This window comes from Leptonychotes weddellii, chromosome 9, assembly GCF_054177405.1.
Source record: "Leptonychotes weddellii isolate Sample4059 chromosome 9, ASM5417740v2, whole genome shotgun sequence".
NCBI lineage: Eukaryota > Metazoa > Chordata > Mammalia > Carnivora > Phocidae > Leptonychotes > Leptonychotes weddellii.
The window spans coordinates 68,540,529-68,556,528 of NC_138377.1; the positions used below are offsets into that span (position 1 = coordinate 68,540,529).

Consider the following 16,000-nt stretch of genomic DNA (forward strand, 5'->3'; position numbering starts at 1 on the left):
GTTGTTTCTTTGTTTAACAGTGACTTTTATGAACTAATTCAATAAAGTCTGTATTTTTTGTTGTGTGTTGCCACTGAAATCCCTGCTTGGTTAGTTTAGTGGTCAGCTGATAGCTGAACAGTGATTTCCTTAAACACTTGGAACCAATAAGTCTATCAGTCTTTGCCAAGGGGTTCTGAATAAATGTTGGGGCACACCTTCAGTACTCAGGCAGTTGACAACTGGGCCTTAGCCTTTACTTCCTGCTTATGCGGAGGCTGATGATCAGCCTGAGGTAAGAGCTTACAGTCTTCTCAGATTCTTCCTGGGCATGTAGAAAGCCCTCGGCATGTACACAGCCCTATGCATGCTTTTGGCCTTCTAGATTCCCTGTACTATGTTGGAGCTTTTCAAAGCCCAAAGAAAATCTCATTCCCTTGTGTTCAACCTTTTGCTTGCCCCAACTGCTATCCTCTACTTCACGCAGCCACAAAAATAATCAATTGCCTCTGTTTTCAACAAGGCTCTTCACACTGGGCAGCTTCCAATCAGGTCAAATAAAGATAGCCTTGCAAGTGGGGGTCTCCAGGGTCTGACAGACAAGTCAAATAATGACATTTCTCTGGGTATTTGGCTCTGAAAGAATTCCAATCCCATTCTACCCCCTCCAGGGGCTGCTAGATGGCTGGTTTTCACTGTAGTTGCAGGCTGTTGGTTTTTAAGTCTTCTATAGAACTGAAGAGGGAGGATGAGAACAGGGCAAGTTACAATACCACAGTGTTTGTTGTTCTTACAGAGATTCAGCCTTTTTCTAGAATAAACGCTCCCCAAACTGCTGCAAGCCCTCAGTTACTTTTCAAAGTTCTAAAATATCGGTTCTGGTTATTTTTGCCAATTTCTCGTTGATTTTATGGAGAATTTTCAGAGCTCCTCACTCCAACATTTTTGCTGATATCCTACCATGTACTCTTTGGTTTTTTAACCTAAAATGCCTTTCTATATCCATTCCCACTACCCTGTTCAGATGTTGCCTCCTAGATGTGGGTGTGGCTTTCCTGAGGACACTGTCTCCTTGCTACTTGCTGTCCTCTTTCCCCTCTAAGTCCAAGGAGGCCGTAACAAAAAGAGAGGTAGCAAAGAGGCTTTAAATGCTTTACAGCTAGGGCTCCTGATGACGCCAACTACAACCTCGGGGTGATTGTAGTCATTAAATGTGAATAATCAAGAGTTGGACCTATTTTTAGAGTGCTGTGCTCTGTCCTTAAAAGAATAACTGATAAAGTTGAGAATATCACAGTTTTGCCTAGTGCTTAAGGGTACACGTGTTGCAGTGAAACCACGTAAGTTCACCACCTCCTAGCAGGGATAATAATGGCATATATACAATCTATGAAGATTGTGGGGAACAATTCAAATAAAATCCTTAGCACAGAGTCTGGCCTAAGCACTCCATACACAGTTGCTGGGATTTTCATCACCACGGTCAGAGCACCAATGCCTCGTAGAAATCCCGTATCATGTGTCCAAGTAGGAAGGGACCTCAGAAATCTGCCAATTCAACTGCAAATCCAGGACAGTAACTCGCTTTACCTCACATCCCTATTAAATGAGGTCCAGCATGTGTTTTCATACTTATAAGCACAGGGAGTTCACCATCTCAAAGGCAGCTCATTGTGCTGATGAATCACCCTCATTGTTTTCTTCCTTCTGTGAGCCCCAAGTCTTTCTTCCATTTTTCCCTTGAACACTTCAAAATTGAGCTGTTATCATTTTTGCATGACAACTCTTCCATTACTGAAGGGTTGGCAAAACGCTTTCCAGCTCTTCTTTCTAGCTCCGGGAAAGAGGCTGGTACTTTCCATCGCCCACCAACTTCCCCTCCACCTCTAGCTGCCACTGCCTGAGGTGTCCTACTAAAACCTTAAAGGCCGGGCGCCTGGGTGGCTCAGTCGTTAAGCGTCTGCCTTCGGCTCAGGTCATGATCCCAGGGTCCTGGGATCGAGTCCCACATCGGGCTCCCTGCTCGGCGGGAAGCCTGCTTCTCCCTCTCCCACTCCCCCTGCTTGTGTTCCCTCTCTCGCTCTCTCTCTCTCTCTGTCAAATAAATAAATAAAATATTTTCAAAAAAAAAATAAAAAATAAAAAATAAAAAAAAAATAAAACCTTAAAGGCCTAGTTGGAAGAAATAAGTTCCCTTTGAGATACAAGAGATCTATCTCTTTTCTACCTCCCTTCCCATGACAAGTGAATCCCTGTTCTGTGAACACAACCAGTTAAACACACACATGCATACACACACACGGAGAGAGAAGAGTTGCAATTTATTGGTTGCTCTTTGGGGAAGATGATACAGAACATAATTGGGATTAAAATCAAATTCTAGTTACAGATTCATAAAACTTTGCTTTAAACCAAATTAACTTTTGTGAGACTATTAAATCGCCTCTCATCCTCATACATAACAAAGTAACTCAGTCATAGTCTATATAATCCTCTGTTGGTTTTCAATGATTAAAGCACACATAATACATAATGCAGTTGATATTAAATATCCTGAGAATGACAAATCAATAGAACTCCTTCCACTCTTAAGCATTAACTGGTCATTTAGACATGTTCTGTACATATACTTTTCATTTTAGATTTTCTCCTTAAAAGGACTTGTGAACTATTCATTATTATCTGCTATTTGTATACACACGTCATAAGTCTTCCAAAATAACATTTAAAATATCTCTTCATATTGCTTCAGAAATGTTAACCTTTAAGGAACATTTGATTAAAAAAAAGCAAAAGCTCAGATCCTGCCTCTTGTAACACATGTTCAGATGTGTCGAGATTTTATTATCTCCCTCTGACCTGATAAAAGCCTCCAACAACATACAATGTGCCACTTTCTTCTTTGCTCAACTCAGAGGAAGTCAAATAAAGGAGAAAAAACAAATGCTCAAAATCACAGTGACCAAAGGATTTGAATTAATAATTACATTAAATAACCATAACTTTTTGTTTAACTATTCACATTCCACACAGTGGAAATCATCGTTTCCTCCAGATTTTTCACTTACATTTTTAACTTTGAAGAACCACAATAACAAAAAAACAACTTACAGACTTGTAGGATGTGTGTTTTTCTCTTTTAATGCCAAGCACAAAGTGTACATCATAAAATTCATATCTGGTGTTTGGCATTATTTTAACAGGAAAAATTGAGATCACAAATATCTTGCCATAAAAAAATTCTACTATAGTAATGAAAAAAACAACTTCTTCATCTGTGACTCCAATACAACATGTAATAGACATGGCACTTTCAATAAATGTTGGAAGACACACCATACTTTGCTAGTCTTAATTTAGGCAAAGTAAGAAAAGCAGACATTTCCCTCTTTGGTTAGCGCTGGTTTTTTGTTTGTTTGTTTGTTTTTCAGGGTAGTTAGGCTGTTGATTATCCCAGTGAAGTTAATTTTGAGGAAATTCTCTTTACTTAAGCCAAATCCGACTTACATGCAAGATTGTGGTACAAGCTACTAAAAGAAGATTACTGCTGCCAACTTAAGTCATCTCTTTTTAACAAAACTGCATGCTTGTGGCAGAGTTAAAACAACAAGAGAAATTCAGTGTCTGCTGGTTCTAAATGTCATTTTTCCTCTTCTAGTGTGGTTTTACATGTTCAGCTCCTTCCCCTTTCTTTTCCTCTCCCCCACCCTCAAAATTCTGGCTTAGTATTTGTGTGCTTAATTAAATCCATTCTGTGCTTTATTGTTGGAGGATGTGGATGATAGAAAGATTTAAGGCAGGGGCATACAGTGTACACGAAATACACGGACTGTGTGTTCGGACAAATTTGTCTCGTGTGGAATCATCAGTAGTGAGTTCAAAAGTTTCAAAACTCGACCCAATATTTTGGGTGTTCAAGATAACTTCTGCCTCAAAGCACGGTTCTGGCTTAGCTGTTAGATGGGAGAGCGCTGCACCAAAAAAAAAAAAAAAAAAAAAAATACAATAAAAGCAGCCTCTTTAGTGCAATGCTGGCGCCTGGATGGGCAACTAAAATGCTAGTCGATGGTTCTTGTTTCCCATATCACACGTGACTTGGCTAACAAGGATGAGAAGGTACAAGGCAAAAAAAAAAAAGTGTTTGGGGGGGTGGGATGGGTTTACATAGAAAACCTCAGGCTTGAAGAGAACAGGTGAGCCAAATCCAAAATACAGTAAGGTCCACCTGCCCTGCACTTTGGCCATTAGATAAATCCTAAGCAGGGATGGGAAGGAGCCCGAGTTTAATCAGAGGAGGGGTCTACCAGTAGGTTCTGAACAATTACAATGTTACCCGAATCCCACCACCAGTAGAGAGACAGCTAATGCACCCAAATGTCTGGATTTTTTTTTTCCCCAAATGCTCTGATTTCTTAACTGGGATTTCTCATTAGACCCTGAGAAGGCGAAGGAAGAAGGGGAGGACACATCCTTTATACCTCCTCCCAGGCATTAAACTACTCCTTAGCCAGAGGCAATCACCTTTCTTTCGTTCTTCTCCTCTGCTCCCCACCTCAGTCTCCTACCAACAGCTAAAACAAAAGGACCCACAATATACTTCTAGCTCAAATAAAGCAGTCCCTCAACTCCCCCATCTTAGCCTGGTTCTTCACTGCCAGGGACACTCAGCAGAGGCAGAATCTTTATAGTAAGGGTTGTGGCTCTCAGAAGCATTACACAGAAATAATGAACTGGGAAAGAGGGGATTACAACCAAGCAAAAGGAAAGATATGAGGACCTTCTGCTTATGAGGTGTTTGTTTACTTCCTATCCCTGCATAGAGTGCTCTGAACTACATCTATTTTCTGTCTGAGGGGCGAAGTGGGGGGTGAGGGTCGTCTTGGTTTTGCTCACTCACGGGGTTCTGAAAATAGGAGTGGTCAATGTTTATGTTTTAAGTTTGGTGTCGGGTTACAGCCAATTTCAGCAGATCACAGTGACAGCCAAAGTTAGTGATTTTTTGGCAATTTCATTTCTCCTCTGTTCACTTGGTTTTGGTTAAATACCAGGGAAAAACTCGCTGAAGCATGGGTCGCACTGTGTTTGGGGGTTGGCCTTCAAGACTCTACAGGTCTCCCTACGGAACTTGTGCTGTGCCCAACTGGTCCTCCCCCTCCGTCCCTCCCTCCATCCCCTCCTGTGTCCTTCTTGCCCTTTGCGCGCCCACCAGGCTCCCGAAGTCAGGAGACCCTTCCCAAAATAAGAAACAAGTCACGTCTATGGTCAAGTGAGCTAATTTCGAGTTCCTGGCAGAGAGGGAATTAGACCGAAATAGTCACTGAGATCCTAAGAAGGGATGGGCTGTGGAAGAGAGGAAGAGGAGGGGAAGAAGCAAGCACAGGTGGAAATACCCTTTCCAAGTAGAATGCAGCACTAAAACAAGGTCTCTTGCGCTCAGAGTAGCCTCTTGCGTTAACATTCATTCAGAAGGGAGAGTCTGGTTCCCAGAAGGGCACATGGAATACACCGCAGAACCTGACCGCAGCCCTGCCCCTTTTCACGTGCCTCCCCCCGCCCCCCCCCCCGGGTGTGGGCCTTCTGTGCCAGCCCCATGGAAGCGGATACGTTTGCATAATAGGAAGTACCCTCCTCTGGCGTCTGCAAGCCCCCAGACACCCATTCACACTCATGCACACAAACTACGCGCTAGCAGGCTCCTGTCAGAAGGCAGCTGGCCGTTCTTCTTGCCTGTAGGTTGAAGCCAAGTAAGAATCAGGTCGTTTTAGGTCTGGCTCTGGGCCCGCCCGGGGCTGCATCCCTAGGACAGGCTGGGTGTGCTCAGCTTAATCCAAATCGATGGATATGCATCGACACTGCTTGACTCGTGTGACCCTCTTCTTCTTGGTGGGCGGCTGCAGTTCGGGGCAGTTGAGTGTGACCATCATGGTGGTGAACTTCTTGGGCTTGCAGAAGGAGCAGGACTGAAAGGAGCCTTCCTCCTTCCGGATGTGCCTGGGGATGTAGAAGGAGTTGCACTGGCCGTAGCAGAAGCGGTTGATGATGGTGCGGCTGTTGCAGCCCTCCTCGTGGATGGTCTGCTTCAGCGGCTGGGTTTTGCACCAGTCTCGCTTCAGGTATTTGCGCTCGGTCACGTGCAGGGCCTCCTGGCTGGACTCCAGCACCTCCTCCCCGGGCATGGCGGTGCCACGCCCTTGGCCACGCCCCCGGTTCCTGGAGCCCGGCTGCTGGGGAGACTGCGTCTGCTCGGAGTCATTGTGCTGGGCCTTGTCTGGTGGGGGGATGGCACCTTGGGAGCCCTTCTTTTTCCCTTCGGCGGTGGGCAGCAGGGTCCCCAAGAGGAGAAGCAGGGCTCCCACAGTGTAGGCGGTGCGGCTCATGCTATGGGAGGGAAGCACAGAGAGGGGAGACACAGAAGACGGACAAGTCAATTCAAAAATTAATAGCAGCTAACATTTTATCAGGCACTTGTTAAACACTCTGTGTGAGATATTTCATTTCCTTCTCACAGTATCTCTATGAATCAGGTGTTATTATTCTCATATCCCGGCCCCCCCCCATCGTCAAGCCACGAAGTACCTTGCCCAGGGTCACCTGCGAATAAACCAAGGTCTGAACTCGGCCAGGCCCTATCTCTTCATGGCATGTCCTCCCACCGGAATTCCTTCCTGGCTGCTGACACCAATCACATCTGAAGTTGTCTTATGGTCACTTAATTGTATTCGTTCTTGTATTAGGCCCAATTACCTTTGCGCCTCTCTGGGGAAACCCAGTTTTCTATTTAGTTCTACAGCAAGACAAATCGGCCTCACTGTCCAGGCTTCATCTGCCAGGAAAGGCTCCCAGTCTCTTTTTCTCCCCAACTGGCCTGAGCGCTTCCTGAGTTGTGCCTTGTTCGGTTGGTTGGATGATTAGGAGATGTTCGCTGATAGTGTGCATTGCAAGGAAACCTCTGGAGGACACGGGCAAGCAGCCGAGGGAGGGAGAGCACTTAGCAGGAGCAGCACTGGATGCAAAATCAAGACTGAGTTTCCAGTCCAAGTCTTGGGGCAATAACTTGCTATCTGACCTTGAGAAAATCACTTTGCTTCTCAAGAAATGACTTCATGTAAGCCCGGGTACAAAGACCTTATCTCCCCAGATAGGCTGTTCAGATCAAATTTGAGGTACAAAGGAAAGCAATTTTAGAACTAACCAAATCTATGGCAGGATTGCAGACAGAATGAGTTACCTTTCCAGAAAGATCACATTAACTCCTAAGACTCCTGGACCTCTCACCTGTTCTCATTTCTAAATGGGCATAGCTATTTTTTATATCATTCATGATACCGTGATATACATTTTTCTACTTTTAAATGGTGAAACAGGTCATTCACCGATGTGTGTGTATCTGTGTATGTAACATCTAGGAGGTAGAAAATGGCACAGGAAAACAGGTATGTGCAAATATTTACACTAATAAATGCCATGGACATGTAGAATAAATTAGTGATAGTGAATTATTGTGGATGGGCCTGGAGTTAGACATGGGTCAGAAAGGCAATGAACAATGGCGAAAAAAATTAGGTAAGTGGGGAGGCAGAGGGAAAACTAACAAAACAAACAGGAAAGCAAAGATGGAAAGAGAGAGAAAAATGGAGTGAGGAATGTAAATCAGAGAAAGGAGGGCTCATCTAGAGGCAGAGTGTTAAGGGAAGGTAGAGAGGACAGAGGAGGAAGAGGAGAAGCCGGAGCATATTTTTGAAGAGTGCAAGCATCACGCTATTGAGATTCTCCTGACACAGTGCCTCTCAAACCTCAATGAGCAGATGATCATCTGGGGGCATTGTTAAAATGCAGATTCTAATTCAGTAGGTCTGCCTTTCTAACAAGCTTTGAGTAACAAGGCCTATAGCACTTGCAACCCTGGGGCACAGAAAAGAGTTATTAAAATGTGGAAGGATTTTCTTTTCAAAGAGTGCAATTGCAAACGCACAGCCTCCCTCTCAGGCCATCTTACCAAATCTGACCTGAATCTTGAGGCTTCCCCTATCCCCAGGCCCCTGGTTCTGAACCCATGCCCACCATGGTTCTGAACCTAAGGCACCGCTGGGAATTACCCATTTCCCTCCTCTCTTTTGTATGCCAGCATTACATATAATAATGTACAATTTAATAGTAACCTCATCACGTCCCCCCAAGGAACTATACAAGTTGGCATGATCCGCTAAAGCAATTACCTTTCAAAGACAGAGGCCCTGTGGAATCTACACTCTCTAAGCGACAGTCCCTGTAAGTAAAGACTATGCAACCCTAAGGATAATGTCAAATTAAGATAATTAAATATTAAATTTAAAATATCCTTAAATGGCACCATTTTTCCAACATTAACCTAATACTTTGGGGCAAGTTCAAGTTTGGAACTGATAATGTGACATTTAGCTCCTGTTCTTTGGACTGTAGACTCCCTGGCTTTTGTCAGTTTATGTTACAACATCCCTGTTCTTTAAACAGAGCCTTTTTTGCCTCAACAACAAAAAAATTAATTTCCTTGTTTTGTCTTTTAAAAAAATCACTCATGAGAAAAGTCCAGTTATAAAACAGGGCTGATTTTCTCCAGAGACCAGGATAACTTGAGCCATGACAGTTCAGTCTTCTAGGCAAATATATTGTGAATTTGAGAAGCTTTTACAAATTTCTGCTATTTATTCAATTGGGGGCCAGGATCTAAACTAAAATTCAGTCTCTGCCCATTTCAAAGAGGAGCATGAGACAGCCAGCTGTAGGCCTACACCCAGTCTTCCCTCCTCCCTACTGAAAATGGCCCCAAGGACAATTCAGCCCTCCCAGAGCAAGACCCTCTGAGTCCAACATCACAGAGGCTAATCTGAACCTGACTGGGGAAGTACACTGTGTGCATAGGACAGTTCATGTCATAAAGCCATCCCCTCCCACAAACATCTGTCCAAAAAATGGCAATTTCCTTTCTCCAGACCAACATGGGACTCTTTTTATGCTCAACTTTTCCTTCCTGGCATTTTCACATCTGTCATTAAATAAATACCTAGTCTGAGAGTCATGAGGACTTATTCATCACCTTATCCTCAGTGCCTGGCACAGAATAGGTGCTCTTCTGTTAAATGAATGCTTGTTATGGACCACACTGATTTACAGAGGCTCCGTTTTCGTTTTTAAAATGCCTTCACATGTGCCAATGAGCAGCCGAGCCTAACATAATCTTCTTTTTTTTTTTAAGATTTTATTTATTTATGTCAGAGAGAGAGCACAAGAAAGGGGAGAAGCAGACTCCCCACTGAGCAGGGAGCCCGATGCGAGGCTCCGTCCCAGGACCCCGGGGATCATGACCCCAGCCAAAGGCAGACGCTTAACTGACTGAGCCACCCAGGCAACCCCTAACACAATCGTCTTAATTTCTGACTTACAGTATAGCAAACTCTTAGCCTAGAAGTACCTTAATATTTGTCTTTCTTTTTCTAGGAAAACTTCAGATAGCCACTATTTTTTACCTGGTCCCATGCAGAATGCTGTGGGTTTCATTTTCTAATTGAAGCCATTGTATTCACTATGGCAGAAACCAACAATAAAGCAAGCAGTAAATTCAAAATTAGTCAACTGTGGTTTTCAGTTTTAATTTGGACAGACTTCCTGTTCCTATGGGAGCGTGCGAACCCTGTAAGCCCAAGGGGTCTGGAATGACAGGCTGTTTTCTTATTTTTTGGTTTTTTAAGAAAAGTAAATTTTTCTCAAAATAAGGTTTATTAGGTGTGGAAAATGTTTTAAAATGGTTTTTCATTTTTTAGAAAAGCCTACTTTTTAAGATCTTTAGTGCTTATTGTGAGGCTTTTGACTCTTTAAAACTTGTAACTAGTTATTTGGAGAAAAGTAAAAACCAACTTAAGGAATCTCAACACAGAGCTCAGCTTAAAGAACAGTGGTACTCTGAAGGGCTCTGCATATTCCACATGAGTAAGAGTTAGAAGGTTGAGAACTCTAATAGTTCTAGAACCAGGGCTCTGTCAAGTCATTGTGGTCACCCAACCTCCCCCCGCGCACACACACCACAGACTGGTCATGATTACTCAGTGAAGAAAAAGGGACTGTTTTGTTCTTGAAATCCCAATTGTATTGGCACCAAATAATTTGCACTTTGTAAATATCACAAGCGTGCAGGAAATCATGAAGATGTAAATTTCTTGAGACAATTCTTTTCCATATCAGCACCTCACAGAATGCCCCATTATCAAAAATCAATCCAAATCTTAATCAAACCTCAGGTTCCTATGAATTATCCCTCATGCCCAACCATGAGCTGCAAACATTTTTGGTCATTTGCATTCATGAAATGACCCACTCACATCATTGAAGATGAGCTGCATTTTGTGGGTCCAGAGTGCATCAGGACACCCAAAAAAGACCTCCCTTTACACTCATTGCAGACAACATTCTTCTTTTCAAAATTTGCCTCAACTTCTCCTTAATGCATTTCTGCTTCTCCAAGTAATGTGGTATTTTCGTGGTGAGCTTTCTCTGCAATTGCTCTCCATCAGCAAGACCCACCCACCCCTACCTTTTTTCCCTTTACTACTGTCCTCCCCCCAATCCACTTGTCCCAGAGCACATAGATACTCTCAAAGCAGTTCTTCTCTACCTGATGCTTTCCTCTACCTGATGGTTTCCCATAGTGATCAAGAGATATAGCTTATCCCGCACCTCTGTCCTGTGTAGGTCATGGTGATTTATTCCAATCTTCACAAGGCTCTACGAACATAATCATCTAACTCGAGGGAATCAGAAATAAAAATGCTCTGTGTGACCTGTATCCAATATTCTCAATGTCTTTGGGCAAGTTTAGGTCAGCTCCTTTTGGCACTCTTCTTGCTGTATTTCTCATTTTAGCTAACCAACCTGCTTATAATCAGTTTAATGGAGTGCTGAGTGGGAATTACGGTGAATTGACAATGGTCAGCAAGCCAGATGTCTATGCTTGAACATCTGATTGACTCCTCCTGATGAATTAAGTTTTAGAAAGACGTTCAACAGGCATGACATCAAATTATTCTCCCAGTAGAAGAAAATAATTAAAGTGACAGCAAATGCTCTAAATGCAGGCCAGATTTTAGAATAATCTCCTCCTTTTTCTCAGAACGAAATCTTTGAGAAGAGAAAGGTTATTTTTAACTTGATCTTGAATTTTTAAAAAGATAGCTTTTATTTTTTTTTTTTTTAAAGATTTTATTTGACAGAGAGAGAGATAGCAAGAGCAGGAACACAAGCAAGGGGAGTGGGAGAGGGAGAAGCAGGCTTCCTGCCGAGCAAGGAGCCCGATGCGGGGCTCGATCCCAGGACTCTGGGATCATGACCTGAGCCGAAGGCAGACGCTTAACGACTGAGCCACCAAAAAGATAACTTTTAGAAGTTAAGTAGAGAATTTCATAAGAATATACTGGGTCGATTTTTTTTTTCCAGACAAGTTGAACCAAGAAGATAAGAAGAATTACTTGCTGGCAAACTAGTAGAGGATAAAGTCTCATCCTGTATGAGTTGCAAGACCCTAACTACAGCCACCTTATTCAGAAGACCATTCAAGCTAAATCTGGCTGGCCTCCCACATCGCATAGTACAGAAAGGAAACCACCAGGTAGTTAAGTATCTCAGGCGCTCTATGCTCACTGGAAGATTTTTTGCTGAAGTGAATGATCGTATACAATTTTCGAGGTCAACAGGAAACAAGTTAGAAAGTCATAAATATTCACTGAGCAGTGCTACTGAGAGTCAATCTATAGGTTCTATATTGTGATGCAAGATGTGTGCTAGTCTGAATCTGGGATTTAATTTCAGAACCACCTTGTAATATATCTGGTGCTGTATAATGTTACTGCCTCTTCCAATACCACCACCAATAATCAGAGTTATCTATATTTTTGAACCCTTAGCATGCATGGCATTGTGCATAAATCAGACCGTATTTTATCATTTCTTTTTCACGATAGAACATGCGGTAGATAATATTGTCTTCCTTTTATCGATCAGGGAATCCAGAATCAGAAAAGTTAGGAATCTGCCCAAGGTCAAACAGCTCCTCAGTTGGAGAGTCAGGGCTGGAGACCCATTCTACCTAGCCCCCAAACGTGTCTTTAACCACTGTTCTATGGACACCCGGCACAGTACTTAATAAGGGATGCGTGGACTTGTTTCTAATGCAATACAGTTTGAAGAATATTGTAAGTCAAATAATTATCTAGTTTGTATCTTGATGTTCACATGTGGAAAAAAAAAAAAAAACTTCTGTTGTCCCAGGAATTACTGTTGTACTTTGCATTTCTAAGAGCATATGTTAAAACTAAAGAAAATTCCTTGCAGATGTAAGGCATGGGCTGGTAACACTTGCCTGATCTGTGCCTTTCAGTTGGATGCTACAGTTACCTCCCCAACACCACCCCCCCCTCCCCATACTTTTCTTTACATAAAAGCCTTAGGTTTTCCCACCAGTCCTTAACTCTCTCTTCTAGGACATGCTCCACAGCTTCACTGTTGACAAGCATTTCTTTGGAAAGGGGTGTGTGGCATAAAATTTCTTGGCCTTATTTCACTTGTGACACTTAAACATTAAGACCGAGGGCTTCAGTTTAGAAGACAAGGCAGGCAGCTCTGATTCAAAGATGTGAGGACACAGTAGGTTTCTACTCTTCTCTGTCTAATCATTCCCATAAAGACTGTGTCAGCCAGCTAGGATTTCCTATAGATGGTGGGTTACCAAAACATTTCACTCAAAATGGACTTTTAAGAAACTAGGAAACCTGTAAAATTACTAAGTTTACAAAAGACTTTAATTCCTACAATGACCTGAGGGTTAAATACACACACACAGAGCAACTGTGGTTCTAAAGAACGCTTCAATAATTAGTTAATACTACAATTGGAGAGTGCAATTTATCCAGTGATAGCAATGAAATCACCTACTGTTGTAGACTTGCGTGGGCCAGGGAGATGAGACCGTAGTTTTCTTAAGATCTTTCCCTTGTTGCTTTGAAATGCCCATCTCTTCAAGGCCCCTAGGCCCCCCTTCCAAAAAAAGAAAAAAGAAAGGAAAGGAAAAGAAAAAAGTAAAGAAAAGAAAGGAAGGGGTCGGGGCTGAAAAGCCCTGGGGTGAAAGAAGACTCCTCACCCTGGGATCGGGGTTATCTTAACCTCTTCTCTGCTATTTATTTAAGTTGTGTGTACAGCCAAAAGGAAGCCACCACTCTGGGGTCCTTGGGACAGCTTAAATCCCCGTGACCCACTTAACAATAGATTGTTTTAATCAACTCGTGTCCTGGCACCATCTCGAAGGGGAACATAAACAGACGCGCACACCGCTCGGATCTGCTTTTTCCAGCGGGAGATCCAATTACCTACCAGTGGTCGGCTCTCTGCCCTTGTATCATTTAAGGAGAGATTTTAACCCCTAACGTCGAGGCTTTATTTCTGTGTAAAAGTGCTGCGATTCTAAGTCGACAGAGGAGGAGAAGGCGGCAGCCGGATTCAACCCGGGGACCCATTCGGGCCATCTCCGGGAGCGCGGGAAGGGCTTCACGGCAGAGGCCCGGTCACCGCCTGTCTGCCCCCCGCCTCGCCCGGGGACTGTCGCCAGAGCCCCCCGCGGGGAAACACCAAGGCGGAGCTGGGATCCGAAGGCAATGCCAAGCCAGAGCAGTGGCGCGTCCGTTCTTATCGCTCCGGCCGGCAAGGTGACAGCCCCTCCGACCCCGGGCCTGGCGACGGGGTCAGCGAGACGGAGAGAGAGAACTGGGGACGACCGGGGCGTCTGAGCCGCCAGTCCCGCGTCGTTCGTCGCTAGCGAGACTCAGCGAGGGGGGCGGGGGCCTCTAGGACACAAATTAAGGAGTACCGGGGAAACGGAACCCGGCGGCTTGGCGCTGCCTGGCCCCCGGCCGTCAGCACTTCAGCGGAGGCGCGCGTGGGGCGGGGAGAAGCCCAGAAGCCTGCACTGAGCGCCCACGCGTGCGCAGCCAGCCGGCGGATGTGTGCGGTGTTTGGGGTGTGCGCACTGCAGCCGCCGCGACCGCGCACCGCCCTTCAGCTGACCCGTTACCCGACGCTCCGGTTTCCACCGCGGCCGAGCTCCGCGGCTCTGTTCTAGCCCGAGTCTCCATCTCACCTTGAGGGCGAGCCAGTGGACCCACGGCTCATTCTCCGGACCCTCCAGCCCACCGCAGGATCACTCTTGCGACTCCGACGGGAGCCCCCGGCCGTCCCGAGCCCCAGCGCCCCGCTTCAGACACGTGGCACCCCCTCAGTGCGGCTTGCTGCTCCCCACCGCTCCCGCGACGCGCCCACCGGGACTCCGCGCCTCTGAGCTGCCGGCGCGGCTGGCACACGCACCAGGAGCGCGTTAGCTGGGCTCCCGGGGGTGGAAATGGGATGCGGGGCAGTGGCTCTCGCTCTTGACATCCTCCTTCCCAGGCTTTCCCTGCGGACCGCGCAAGGTGAGGTTACGGCAGCCAAGACCTTGGCGGGAAGGACCCTGGATTTTTCTGCGTAATTCACCCTAGGGAACCGGGGCCTCGATCTGCGCGCCTGGAGGGCTACCGCGCGTCTGCACCGAGCGGGACGCGGGAGTCTTTTGCAGGGGAGCCCCTGCGCGCGCTCTCGCTCTCTCTCTCTCTCTCTCATTCCCTCACTCACTCTGACGGGAGCCTCTGCACTCACCTGTCAGTGCGGCGGGTCTTCGGGGCTTGCGCTCTCGACACCGGGCGCGGTGTGCGACCGCGGCCCGAGCCGCCCCGGCTTGGCGCGGGGTCAGCCGGACAGAGAGCACGGCTCTCGCTGCACACTGGGTCGCCCGGTCCGCGGAGGGCGCACCGAGTGCGGGGCATCGCGCCGTCTCCCGTTTAAATGCCGGCAGCCGAGCCGGACGCCCGGGGCCGCGCCTCTCCATTGGCCAGGCGCCGCCGCCGCCGCCGGACCCGCTATCCGCCCCCTTTCCCGGTACTGCCCCCGCCCTCCGCACCCCTCCTGCCTCCCCGCGGGGTCCCCTCTCCGCCTGCCTCGCCTCTTTGTCTGCTCCCCCCGCCCAGGCCGGCTGGGAGAGGTCACCCCAGGGAACCGCGCCTGGAATGCACAGCAAATCACATTTTCCGCTCCCGTTGGAGGGGGAAGCGCGGGAGGAAATCCCCCCGGCTCCCGGCCCCTCATTCCTCCTCCGCCCCAGGCCTGGGCTTTTCCTCTCACCGGCCCCGCTTCGCCTCCGTTGGCCCCGCAACGCGCTCGGTCGCAGAGGCTGCCCTGGAAAGAGCAAGATCTCCGTGGGATCTCGACAGACGAGGCGATTCTTGCCCGATGGCGGGAGCGGGACTGCAGGATGCTCTCGTTGGGCGGTGGTCGCCGCGGCTCTGGCGCGGCTCGGCCCGAGGCCCCCAACTTCGAGGGCGCTGACCCCCGCGCCCCCGTTAACCCCGGCGGGCTCGCCGGCCGCCAGCAGGAGCCTGTCTCCAACACGACACCCTCCTCTCCTCGCCCGCCTCCGGTTCTTTCAGCTCAGATGCTGACGGCCTCGGCCGAGAGTGTACGGAAGGGAGTAACGGAGGGGAGAATAAACCTAAAAGGACCCTCACAAGTCCAGGTTTCCATTTCTAAGCCATCTTTAAACGGGAGAGAACAATAGCTATGAGCGAGGAGGCTTTCCGTAGCATGTTCAAGATGAATAAATCAGGAAAATAAAACGTCAGGCGAGGAAGTAACTTCCCAGAAATAGAAGACAAAAACCCCCCGTTTGTGAAAAGCCGGCGTCACATTCTGTATTTATCACCGAGAACCCAATGGATAGTGGTGAACATACTAAGCGCATAAATATTTTTCGAAAGATGAGCGAACACTTTCATTTGTTCTCTTAGCTCGAAAATGGGTTCCTCAAAGAAGCCGTAAATTCTGTGTGTCGAAGTTATAGCCCGTGCAAAAATCAAGCCGGCTGCAAGGTCTGCAGACCGGCTCTACCAGCCAGGTCGGATGATGACTTGGTGGGCGG

The 16,000-nt window shown here is 46.6% G+C and overlaps 1 protein-coding gene and 1 pseudogene across 2 annotated transcripts; both read right to left on the reverse strand.

The window, feature by feature from the left end:
* The window catches only part of LOC102733040 (ubiquitin carboxyl-terminal hydrolase isozyme L3 pseudogene), a 398,129-nt pseudogene that overhangs the window by 230,649 nt on the left and 151,480 nt on the right, over window positions 1–16,000 (reverse strand).
* Window positions 2,282–14,892, reverse strand: GREM1 (gremlin 1, DAN family BMP antagonist). Of its 2 annotated transcripts, XM_081830842.1 has the most exons (3): window positions 14,686–14,813; window positions 12,937–13,038; window positions 2,282–6,357 (listed from the first exon to the last, which is right to left on the reverse strand). In XM_081830842.1, the coding sequence occupies exon 3, from the start codon at window positions 6,354–6,356 to the stop codon at window positions 5,802–5,804; it is 555 nt and encodes a 184-aa protein (XP_081686968.1). In that variant the 5' UTR covers window position 6,357; window positions 12,937–13,038; window positions 14,686–14,813; the 3' UTR covers window positions 2,282–5,801. The 2 variants fall into 2 exon arrangements, with proteins under 2 accessions (XP_081686968.1, XP_006730367.2); XM_006730304.3 differs by lacking the exon at window positions 12,937–13,038 and having other exon boundaries at window positions 14,686–14,892.